At 36.3% G+C, this 12,626-nt stretch overlaps 2 protein-coding genes across 2 annotated transcripts in view; both read right to left on the bottom strand.

Annotated features, from left to right (window-relative positions):
- btr32 (bloodthirsty-related gene family, member 32) overlaps nt 1–12,626 on the bottom strand; it is a 31,452-nt gene that overhangs the window by 17,378 nt on the left and 1,448 nt on the right. Inside the window, exons 2-3 of the mRNA XM_073875622.1 lie at nt 12,516–12,611; nt 12,194–12,427 (exon numbers count right to left, since the gene is read on the bottom strand). Of these exons, the coding sequence (XP_073731723.1) occupies nt 12,194–12,427; nt 12,516–12,611 (330 nt within the window). The remainder of the gene's footprint in view (nt 1–12,193; nt 12,428–12,515; nt 12,612–12,626) is intronic.
- Nucleotides 5,205–11,852, bottom strand: LOC129431316 (uncharacterized). Its single transcript, XM_073875694.1, has 13 exons — nt 10,212–11,852; nt 9,522–9,746; nt 9,040–9,205; nt 8,617–8,856; nt 8,343–8,431; nt 6,944–7,082; nt 6,687–6,770; nt 6,422–6,505; nt 6,157–6,240; nt 5,892–5,975; nt 5,627–5,710; nt 5,362–5,445; nt 5,205–5,227 (listed from the first exon to the last, which is right to left on the bottom strand). Exons 2-13 carry the CDS (start codon nt 9,720–9,722, stop codon nt 5,205–5,207), a joined length of 1,362 nt encoding a protein of 453 aa, XP_073731795.1. The 5' UTR covers nt 9,723–9,746; nt 10,212–11,852.

Below are 12,626 nucleotides of genomic sequence, written 5' to 3'. Positions count from 1 at the left end.
TGATATTCCTATCTTTGTGGGAACAATTGGTCCCCACAACATGATAATTACCAGGTATACACATACACACACACACACACACACACACTTCAAGCCACCCCTGGAGCTGTGGCCAGCCATAAAGGTTATGATGTTTCTCCATCTCCATTGCATATTTGGACCCAGAGACTGTAACACTGACTTTGTAAAAAAGTAGATCTTTGTGCACTGTACAGGCTTTTTAAAAGACATTTGGAGACATGTGTGCAATTGATACATGTGCACGGGCAGTCATAGCCTAGTGATTAGAGTTGGGCTTGTAACCCACATGAGAGTTGCTGGTTTGAATCTCAGGGCTGGCAGGTGGCTACTGTGGTGGCCTTGAGCAAGGCACCTTTTTTGCTCCTCGGGTGCCCACTGCTCCGGGTGTGTGTTCAGTAATTGCAGTGCATCTGTTCACTACTCACTGTGATGGGTTAAATGCAGGAGTCACATTTCAGGTGTGTGTTGCATACTTGACAAGCATGTCACACATCCCTTCACTTTATGTAGGTATCAATGTTTACCCAGATTCAAGGACCAAATGTCCTGTTGGAACAGTGTTACTTTCCGTTTCTGTAAGAACAGAGATGTTTCTTGACATAAATACTTGGACTAAGGATTACGAATAGTTACAGGCTTTGACAGGTAAACCATTGTATGCTGTTATTTGTACAAACTGTTTAGAGTTTTTGACATTTGTATCAGAGAAATGTACCATCTTAAATGCCCTTATGGTCTATATGATACACATCCTCTGTTGTGGGCGTTCCAGTGGTAAAATTATGCATATACTAAAATGCTCATATATGGAGATATCCCTAGCCCCAACCACACTACTTTTTTAAACCCGAATCTTCAAGTGCTCGTAAGAACTGACATTAAATTACAATTGAATTAAATTTGATAATGATTTGAATTCTGATGATGATAAAGAAATACAGAAGGTGAATGTTACAGAATGTCTGCAAAAGACTACAGTTTTTGTCTAATTACCACAAAAAAAACTTTTTTCTTAACTATGTACATTGTACAAATGTTACTGATTGTACAGTAGCACTACGAAATAATCATGCTGTTAATGTTATTTGTTATTCACAATTTATGAGGTACTTTTATAAAAACAATAGTAAAATAGTACATTTAATAATAACTATTGATTGCAATATTGTAAATATAAAATAATATGTAAAAGGAAACATATAATTATCAATTTTATAACTATAGTTATAATCACAATATACAATATGTTGTATATACCCCGTCTGTGTATAACATATATAAACTTATAGACTACATATATACTTATTTTTAACTAGCCCAGTTCTTTGATAAATATGCATTAGAGTTGGGTAAAGATGAGGCAAGGACTCATGCACTGTGCAGATTAATGTTTATTAAACAACAAAAGATCATCAAAACGCTCCTAAATGTATATTCCTTTGTCAGTGTTTGAGAGGACTCAGGCAATAAAGGTCTGGCAAAACGACAAGGGTCAGGACTCCTGCAGGGAACCACAGAGGAGGAAAACAGATAGAGGACAAAAGGAGAAACATAGAAAAACAAAGGGTAACAGAGAACAGAGCGGGGGGACAAATTAACAAATACTATAAGAGGGAGCAGTCAAGATAAACTTAAAGGAATAGTCTACTCATTTTCAATATTAAAATATGTTATTACCTTAACTAAGAATTGTTAATACATCCCACTATTATCTGTGTGCGTGTACGTAAGCGCTGGAGCACGCTGCAACACTTCGATAGCATTTAGCTTAGCCCCATTCATTCAATGGTACCATTTAGAGATAAAGTTAGAAGTGACCAAACACATCAACGTTTTTCCTATTTAAGACGAGTAGTTATACGAGCAAGTTTGGTGGTACAAAATAAAACGTAGCGCTTTTCTAAGCGGATTTAAAAGAGGAACTATATTTTATGGCGTAATAGCACTTTTGGGAGTACTTCGACTAGGCGCAGTAACAACCTCCCTCTCCCATTATGAGAGGGAGAAGGGGAGTGGACTTTTCAGGCGAGTACTAACATATTTTAATATTGAAAATGAGTAGACTATTCCTTTAAGTGTACATGGCCAATAGATACACAGATCAATCAACATAGTTAAATGTTTTCAAATATCTGTATAGAAATACATAAAACAGTATAAAATATTAATGGTTAATATACATAAGGGTTTAGTGCAGTAAGCTTTTAAAAAAAAAAAAAAAAACATTACTTTATTCATCCGAATGAAAAAGTTCATAAGGCTCCCATGTGTCCTTCCACTTTACTCCACTGAAAAACAATATAAATGTAAAATATAAATATAAAAAAGTTAAAAAAAAATTCACCCTAACTGAAATTTATAAAAAAAAAAATAAGATGTAAGTAAAACTGTAGCATTTGAGTAGCAAAATATTAGTAGACAGAGAGAATAAAAATTACACAAACTTTTAAAACTGTAACAATATTTATGTTTATTATTTATATTACATTTATAATAATATTTTATATTTACAAACTAATAAAAAGTACATACCAGCCAGAGCAAGGCTGCCACCGAACCTTTGTTTCTTTATTCCCCTGAAAATAAGCAAATAGTAAGTTTAATTTTCGACATTTTAACTATTTTATTTAACAAAGAAATTTTACCACAAAGCTCTATGATCCTGCACAGAAATTTAATTTCAAGCCAAATAAAAACTCAATGTTACTTACATTTTTTGCTATTCTTGTTCCCAGGGTTTTTACAAATGGAAAGTGTTCTTTAAGTAAATGCACGGGACAGTCTAATAGGAAGAGAGCATAAACAATCATCTTATTATTTGAGAAGGACTGAGGCTTTAAACAACACAATGCCGGATGTAGGATAGAAAATAAAAGGCATATACAGTGTAGATGCAGAATGATGACATTGGATCTATTTTCCTACTAAAAAAAATCTAACACTCCTGTTTACCAGCATAAGGCCTAATTTGCATGTTGGTACTAACATAGGATGATAGCTACTAAAGCTAGTATGTGTTGGCTTTTAAATGCTGATATGATGCCAGCAAGTCCACAATAAAATTCACACGTCACATCTCTTATTTTTTTATAAATAGCTGAAAAGACCAAGACAATCATATAAAAGTTCAGTGTATATGGCCAAAAACTATTTTAATTGGTTACAACAAAATGTTTTTCATTTTGAACACCACATTCTTTTTGCCTGATGTGTTCATAGATTCTTTGATGTGTCTATAGATTCAGTAAACATGAATGTGTTAAAGGTATAGCGGAAGATTTCTGTTTTCCGGGTGGATCACCTCTATTATTGGTCATCCCAGATGTCAATCATTCTGATTATATGTTGACGTATAACCGTCGTACGTGCTCGCCTCTAGGTTCGCTTTCTGCACATGCGCACTTTCACGTGTATGTGTGTTGTGTTATGGTTTCAACCATTCATTGAAGGTCGCGTTCTCACTGTGTTTTTTTTTTCAAAATGTCTGAGGGTCACAAGAGAAAAAGTGTCTACGAATTGTATGACAAGAAGAGAAAGGACTATAAAGAAAGAAACAAGACCAGAGTGTTGATGGGAGACTATTTCACACGCTGGCGTGAGCTAAAAGGACAGGTTGGGCTTCCCACGCGAAGTTTCTACTGAAAAGGTAAATTTTGTCATGCTATTTGGAGAAATCCATTTAAAATCACTACTAGTAAAAGTTCATGTAAGCTATGATTAGCGATGCTAGCCCTGGCACAAGTCACGAACCGCACAGACACTGTAAACATGCCGACAGCAACGAAGAGAAGAACTGAGCTCCTGCATGCTCTCTCTCTCTCTCTCTCTCTGTCTTGTGCACGCGTTTAACAGCCGTTTCCTCTCGGGAGGAGGGAGAGTGTTGCGTGTGCATTTTTTAAAAAACATGGAGGGGCGGTTATTTTAAATAATTCGGGAATCTCCAGCTATACCTTTAAATATTGTTATAAGCAAGCAAAAATTACATTCAGGGAATTACCTTTAATCTTGTACCGAAATTTGTTAGTTTGTGAGACAGGCAGATGAGGGACATTGGCAGCTGCAGAAAAAGTGTGTACATCAGCACTGTTGTCTTTTGGACCTAAAGAAAGTGTAAAATGACAGATTAGATAGACAAAAACTGGCAGACTGGATGAGGAAAGGACAAAAAAGATAGACAGGTCTAGGGAGGATGTATGGAATAATGGAAGGGAGAATGTATGGATGAGAGGATGTATGAATGTATGGATGGACATATAGAGAGTTGGCAGTATAAGTCTTACCTTTAAGTGATTTTGTGACAGGCAGATGAGGGACATTGGCAGCTGCAGAAAAAGTGTGTACATCAGCACTGTTGTCTTTTGGACCTAAAGAAAGTGTAAAGTGACAGATTAGATAGACAAAAACTGGCAGACTGGATGAGGAAAGGACAAAAAAGATAGACAGGTCTAGGGAGGATGTATGGAATAATGGAAGGGAGAATGTATGGATGAGAGGATGTATGAATGTATGGATGGACATATAGAGAGTTGGCAGTATAAGTCTTACCTTTAAGTGATTTTGTGACAGGCAGATGAGGGACATTGGCAGCTGCAGAAAAAGTGTGTACATCAGCACTGTTGTCTTTTGGACCTAAAGAAAGTGTAAAGTGACAGATTAGATAGACAAAAACTGGCAGACTGGATGAGGAAAGGACAAAAAAGATAGACAGGTCTAGGGAGGATGTATGGAATAATGGAAGGGAGAATGTATGGATGAGAGGATGTATGAATGTATGGATGGACATATAGAGAGTTGGCAGTATAAGTCTTACTTTTAAGTGATTTTGTGACAGGCAGATGAGGGACATTGGCAGCTGCAGAAAAAGTGTGTACATCAGCACTGTTGTCTTTTGGACCTAAAGAAAGTGTAAAGTGACAGATTAGATAGACAAAAACTGGCAGACTGGATGAGGAAAAGACAAAAAAGATAGACAGGTCTAGGGAGGATGTATGGAATAATGGAAGGGAGAATGTATGGATGAGAGGATGTATGAATGTATGGATGGACATATAGAGAGTTGGCAGTATAAGTGTTACCTTTAAGTGATTTTGTGACAGGCAGATGAGGGACATTGGCAGCTGCAGAAAAAGTGTGTACATCAGCACTGTTGTCTTTTGGACCTAAAGAAAGTGTAAAGTGACAGATTAGATAGACAAAAACTGGCAGACTGGATGAGGAAAAGACAAAAAAGATAGACAGGTCTAGGGAGGATGTATGGAATAATGGAAGGGAGAATGTATGGATGAGAGGATGTATGAATGTATGGATGGACATATAGAGAGTTGGCAGTATAAGTGTTACCTTTAAGTGATTTTGTGACAGGCAGATGAGGGACATTGGCAGCTGCAGAAAAAGTGTGTACATCAGCACTGTTGTCTTTTGGACCTAAAGAAAGTGTAAAGTGACAGATTAGATAGACAAAAACTGGCAGACTGGATGAGGAAAGGACAAAAAAGATAGACAGGTCTAGGGAGGATGTATGGAATAATGGAAGGGAGAATGTATGGATGAGAGGATGTATGAATGTATGGATGGACATATAGAGAGTTGGCAGTATAAGTCTTACCTTTAAGTGATTTTGTGACAGGCAGATGAGGGACATTGGCAGCTGCAGAAAAAGTGTGTACATCAGCACTGTTGTCTTTTGGACCTAAAGAAAGTGTAAAGTGACAGATTAGATAGACAAAAACTGGCAGACTGGATGAGGAAAAGACAAAAAAGATAGACAGGTCTAGGGAGGATGTATGGAATAATGGAAGGGAGAATGTATGGATGAGAGGATGTATGAATGTATGGATGGACATATAGAGAGTTGGCAGTATAAGTGTTACCTTTAAGTGATTTTGTGACAGGCAGATGAGGGACATTGGCAGCTGCAGAAAAAGTGTGTACATCAGCACTGTTGTCTTTTGGACCTAAAGAAAGTGTAAAGTGACAGATTAGATAGACAAAAACTGGCAGACTGGATGAGGAAAAGACAAAAAAGATAGACAGGTCTAGGGAGGATGTATGGAATAATGGAAGGGAGAATGTATGGATGAGAGGATGTATGAATGTATGGATGGACATATAGAGAGTTGGCAGTATAAGTCTTACCTTTAAGTGATTTTGTGACAGGCAGATGAGGGACATTGGCAGCTGCAGAAAAAGTGTGTACATCAGCACTGTTGTCTTTTGGACCTAAAGAAAGTGTAAAGTGACAGATTAGATAGACAAAAACTGGCAGACTGGATGAGGAAAAGACAAAAAAGATAGACAGGTCTAGGGAGGATGTATGGAATAATGGAAGGGAGAATGTATGGATGAGAGGATGTATGAATGTATGGATGGACATATAGAGAGTTGGCAGTATAAGTCTTACCTTTAAGTGATTTTGTGACAGGCAGATGAGGGACATTGGCAGCTGCAGAAAAAGTGTTTACATCAGCACTGTTGTCTTTTGGACCTAAAGAAAGTGTAAAGTGACAGATTAGATAGACAAAAACTGGCAGACTGGATGAGGAAAGGACAAAAAAGATAGACAGGTCTAGGGAGGATGTATGGAATAATGGAAGGGAGAATGTATGGATGAGAGGATGTATGAATGTATGGATGGACATATAGAGAGTTGGCAGTATAAGTCTTACCTTTAAGTGATTTTGTGACAGGCAGATGAGGGACATTGGCAGCTGCAGAAAAAGTGTGTACATCAGCACTGTTGTCTTTTGGACCTAAAGAAAGTGTAAAGTGACAGATTAGATAGACAAAAACTTGCACACTGGATGAGGAAAGGACAAAAAAAGATAGACAGGTCTAGGGAGGATGTATGGAATAATGGAAGGGAGAATGTATGGATAAGAGGATTATGAATGGACAGATAGAGAGTTGGTAGTATAAGTGTTACTTTTAAGTGATTTTGTGACAGGCAGATGAGGGACATTGGCAGCTGCAGAAGAAGTGTGTACATCAGCACTAGAGTCTTCTGCTGTGAAATGGGTAATGTATGTGACTGGATCACAGGCACTTGTTCCTTGAGCAGGCATCTTGTAAAATAAAAATAAATGTTAAAAGGTCAAAATAACAATAAACATTATATTTTTTATGCCCAATTTGTTAAACATGCTAAAACAAAATCCTTACTTTCAAGAATACCTAAGTATGATGTCCTTCTAAAATAAAATTTGCTTTTGGACCAGTAATTCTCAATTCAGGACCCACTGTTGTCCACATTTTGCATGTTTTCCTTATTTAACACACCTGATTCAAAGCTTCATGAACTCCACTGGGTGTGTAGGAAAAGACAGACATACAAAATGTGGAGAGCAGTGAGAACCAAGGACTAGAGTCAATCTAAAAAATTTCAGGGGTGGTGAACATCAGTCCTGGAGTGCCGCCGTCATGCATAGTTTAGCTCCAACTCTAATCAAACACACCTGAACAGGCTGTTCACTAATGGATCACTATAAAGCTACAAGCAGGTAAGGTTTAATCAGGATTGGAGTTAAACTCTGCAGGACTGCAGCTCTCCAGTACCAACATTCACCACCCCTACTCTATATTGTAAAACAACATGTATAATGTGCATAATGTGTGGTTTTTAAATCGCATGAAAGGTACAGCACTTTTGAATGTGGTTAAGGTCTACATGAGATTATAATAACAATATCAAATTGTTACAGTCATTCTGTTTATGTTTCTGTTGGTTATATTCCTATTTTACATGCCATCCTTATTGATAATTCATTCTACACTAGTCAACATTTGAAAGGCATAAAAAAATTAATCAAAGTTGTCCAAAAACAAGAACAGGATTGAGAATTGGTTTAAAGACAACGTTTATGAAAGGTTTTGATCCACTTCCAATGTTGACTAGTATATTTAGCTGTTTTCCTATTTTCCTTTGTTTTATTTATTTCCACCATTGTGTTTTCTCAGTTTAGTTGTCTGGTATTGTCTGTGATTTTTTTGTTCCTAGTTTTTGGATTAAATTTGCTCATAGTGCTTATGGCTGTAGTAAACCACACAATGAATTATATTTTATTAAATGGTGTCTGTGGCTATATTAATTGTACAACAATGTGCTTCAAACAAGTGAGCATACAATCGAACTGTTAACGGAGTGTAAGATCTTTACAGCATGAACTGAACTTTACATTTTAACAACAGTAGTTTAACATAGATCAAGTTTTTACATATATGCTTATTTATTTAAATCATACTAAATAAAGAGTTAACTTAAATCGTAATATAGAAATGCATATTCACTTTAGGTGAAAGTGAAGTTTACATGCAAAAGAACATACCTTTGGGGGTGGAGCAATGACATTTTCCAAGTTAGGAAAAGGGGGATTTGTCAGGCGGGTAGATTTTGGAGGTGAAGCAATTGCTGAAACTGGTAAAGTGAGCTTGTGAGTTATTGTGGGAAACAACATAGATGTATCAATGCAAATGACATCAAAGGTTTTTGTAACTGTTACAAAATGTGATGCTTAATAATTAATTAGATGGTTGTGTACATTTGGTAAATCTAGAAAAGACAGCTGTTATTCATTAACAAAATAGATTATACATAATTACCTTTAGTTTTCTCCAGGATTCTCTTTTTAATTGGTGGCTGGAAGGTGAGAGAGGGTTCTTCTGAGAGATCCACTGGAGTAAGGATTAAAGTTACAACATTCTCTTCGTCAATGCTGGCCCTGGGATTATCCTCTTTATGGAAGGCTGTGGTATTAACTCCAGCACTGACAACACAATCTTCCTCACTGGAGAACATGCTTTGGCTGCTTTCAACTTCACTGTCCTGGGCAGAATATTTAACTGTAAAATAAGTAGCACAAAAGCAGTCAGATCGATGGCTGAATAAATGTCTATTTCTACAGTCAAAAAAGCCTTATACTGACATAGCCTGAAAGGCTGCTCTGTTAGAAAGGACCCATTCCAAATGTTTCGCTAAAAGGTATGGTCAGAACTAACATAAAATATCTTTAACAGTACAGTTACCTTTTAGAAGACTTGAGAAAATATTCTTAATGGTTTCAATGGACAACTTCTCCTCTGGGGATGAAAAGGAACTATCAGTTATCACGTCAGTTGTAAAAGACCCTGACATATTCCTCTTCCCCAAGAGCAGAACAGGATATCTTCCCAAAGCCTGCATTTTGTGCATCTGTAATCACAAGAGAAAAACATTAGTTGGACACTAATATTAAAATACTAAATGTAAAATCATAAACCTATTTAAATAGTAATAAAATGTTTACTACAATTAATAAGCCAGTTTAAATTAAATTTACTGCTAAAACATACTTAATCAGTGGAAGACAGGAAAGATTTCTGGAATCTTTTAAAAACAAACAGTGGTTACTTACTTCACATTTCAGCTTTATCTGAGGCCAAACACACATGCTAACATATAGACACACATATACACATGCAGATACAATAAAGGGCAACTTCAACATTGGAATGTATTAATGACTTACCAGAACATTCGCTGAATTTACAAGTTTACAGAAATTATTTGCTACTTTCATATTTTTGACCCATTTCTCATTTATTTTTTGTTTGGCTACTTGTATAGCTTTTTTCATTTCTTGTTTTTGTCCGCAGTGTTTGCAAGTTTTGCAAGCCACAGAAATGTGAACATTGCATGATTTACACTTTTTGAATGTTGATCCAGGCATCCTGTGACACACGCAAGTGAATACCTGTAAAAAATCATTCAATGCAATGTTATATAGGTTTGCTTCTACAAAATAGCATAGATCAATACAATTTTCATGGTTAACGTTGCTGGTGTGGTGTTGTGTTAGAGTTAAAATTAAACATGTTAAAGCTGGTCCAAGCCGTTTTAAGATAGTAATGAGCAAAAAAGCCGGTCTAAGTTAATTAGGAAATGGGTTAAGTGAGCTTTTTCAAGTGTAATATGAACTGGTGCATTAAATATCTTACATTTACACAGTACAGTACTTAGTGTAAGGGATAACATTAGCATATGCCGCAGACACTTTAATACATTATAAAATTTGAACGTTTTTCGCGTAAAACGAGAAACTACACGTGAAGACCATGCAACTATACACACACTAAAATTATATTTTACTTTGAATACAATATCAGCTAACAAATAATATAAATAAGGAAACTGTTGGTTGGATGGATGGATGGCTTACCTGTACCGCTATATTTCTTTGCACACAGTGCGCGGGAGATGCAAAAGGCGTGACCGGAAGTGGTCCAAGCAAAGCGAAAAAAAAAAATGCGTACCTGATAACATAGCATGTTAAATATTATACAACCCCCCCAAAATACATGCAGATGTTTCTACTAAACTTCCATAACGAAATATGAGCCAAATGCCAAATGGTATTGCTTTTGATAAGTCTAGGCTAACTATATATAGTTTATTTCGTTTTAGTTATTAAAGCATATGCTAATTATAATATTTTTTTTATAGATTTTTACTATATTTTATTTCATTTTTTATTATTACGCGTCCTCTGAAATACGTCACGTGATTGGTCGCGACATACACCCTTAACCAACCATGATTTTACCCGTTTTTATCTATCTATTTTCCTTTCTCTTCCCTTATTATTTTTTTTAATGTATGTTATTCCTTGTGTTATTGCATATGACAATAATGTATGTCTAACATACTTATGTTCTGTAAAAAACATGATTTTACTACAAGTGATTATTAAAAAATTATGCTACAACGCGAGAGTGTGACACTAATGTCATGCGTCCTGAAAGAATCATTTTTGTATTGTTTTGCAAAGCGTTAAAATCGTGATAAGGAGAATTATTTCAACACATCTCAAATAAAAACAACGGACAAGCACAGACACCAGAAATGTTTTTTATTGGGTATAAAATGATTAGCAACAGAGGCACATTGCCCATGACTTTTTGAATGCTTTTGTTTAATTGGTGACCTACGTGCCATTCTTCCCGGACCCGTCCTGGCCAGGATTTCGGTGCGTCTTCCGGAAGTCGTATTTTTGACCGCATACGCCATTCAGTTAAAAAAAATAAGACATACCATCGTAGTTTTATTCTTACCTTAAAATGTAACGGTTGGTTTTAATAATACTAATAATCCTCTAAGACGTATGAGGTCGACAAATACGATTTCCGGAAGACGAACCCGAAATCCTAGCCAGGCACGTATGGTCACCCCTGACACCTTTTGTAAGTAAAACTGGTGCTCTTACAGTTTATTGGCGTGTGTTGCAACTTCTTGCACTCAGTAAATGCACAATTGTTTATAAGAATAAAGGGATTTGCAGCATTTAAACTCGTAAGGTGTGTAGGCAATTTAGTCCAAAACCGAAATCATATAATGTCCGAGTATGCCAGTAATTTAACGTTAGAGGCGGTATGTCTGTAATCCATAATTTGGGCTGCCAACTCGCGTACGTGTCGATAGTCTTTCATTTGTCCAAAAACTGCTGTTTTGCGATAACAGCTTTTCCCAGAAGAGAACACTTTTTATTTCCTTCAGCGTACATTATGATTTTAAAGGTTCAGACAAAAAATTGAACAGGGGGCTTACAGTAACTCCAGCAGAGAACTTTCCTTCCTGCATAGCGGGGCGGTAACAACATGCGACTGAGACTGACGTCATCTCACATTCTCTATACGTAAGCATTTTTACGTAATTAATGTGAAAAAACGTAGGAATTTTACGTTTTTGAAGCCTTAATACGTGCATATTATACGTATAGGCATCTATTTAAACGTCTCACGCATACGTTTGCAATAGACATATTTTACGTACAAATAGATACGTATTTGCATGAGATCACGTTGCTTACTAGGAGTTGCTGACATGTTTCAAAATTCTGTTATGTTTTAGAAGACAGTCATTAAAATAATATAAGGTTGGATTTGGTGACTTACACACACAACTCAGAAAAAAACATAAGATGAAGAAATGTACTTTTATGCCTCCAAAACACTCTTTGTTAACCAAAATACTTCAAAACTTTACACAAATTCACAGGAGATCTTCTGACAGTAAGAGAAAAAGAAAAAGCACAGATTGCTCGGCCCTGTTGAAACATATAAAGTAGCCGTGTTACAATTAACCCCTTGTTAGTCTCTGCCCCACTCACTCCTATTGTCATTAATAAAGATGAGGAACAGTGACCTTTATGAGATGAAGATCATTTTCATTGTTTGAGATCTGCTCCAGCTCAATGTTTCTCCTCTTCAGCTCACTGATCTCCTTCTCCAAATCTTTAATGAGATCTTCAGCTTGTTTCTCTGCTGTTTTCTGTTTCTCCTCCATCTTCTTCATCAACTTAGAATGACATCTCTCCATGGAGTGAATGAGATCGGTAAAGATCTCCACAGTGTCTGAGTTCTCTTCATCTATGTTGTTCTGATACATCAGATCATAACCTGAATGAATTCACACCAGGTAATATCTGAGACATGACATTTATAATCTTAATCATTTTATCAATCACCTTTATCATCTCTGCTGAGTTTCTGATGTCTTGAATCTTCTTGATTCTGTCCTGAATCATGAGCTGCACATCTTCTTGTGTCTTTACCACCTGAGTCTACAGACAGAGACA

The sequence above is a fragment of the Misgurnus anguillicaudatus genome, chromosome 13 (assembly GCF_027580225.2).
Source record: "Misgurnus anguillicaudatus chromosome 13, ASM2758022v2, whole genome shotgun sequence".
Classification (NCBI taxonomy): domain Eukaryota; kingdom Metazoa; phylum Chordata; class Actinopteri; order Cypriniformes; family Cobitidae; genus Misgurnus; species Misgurnus anguillicaudatus.
This window is presented reverse-complemented; position numbering and strand designations above follow the sequence as displayed.

Coding starts and splice junctions, on each gene's coding strand:
- LOC129431316 (XM_073875694.1), bottom strand. CDS start 9,722: ATGCCTGGATCAACATTCAAAAAGTGTAAATCATGCAATGTTCACATT. Junction 5,711..5,891: donor TGTCACAAAATCACTTAAAG/GTAACACTTATA, acceptor CACTTTCTTTAG/GTCCAAAAGACAACAGTGCT. Junction 5,228..5,361: donor TGTCACAAAATCACTTAAAG/GTAACACTTATA, acceptor TTCCTCATCCAG/TCTGCCAGTTTTTGTCTATC.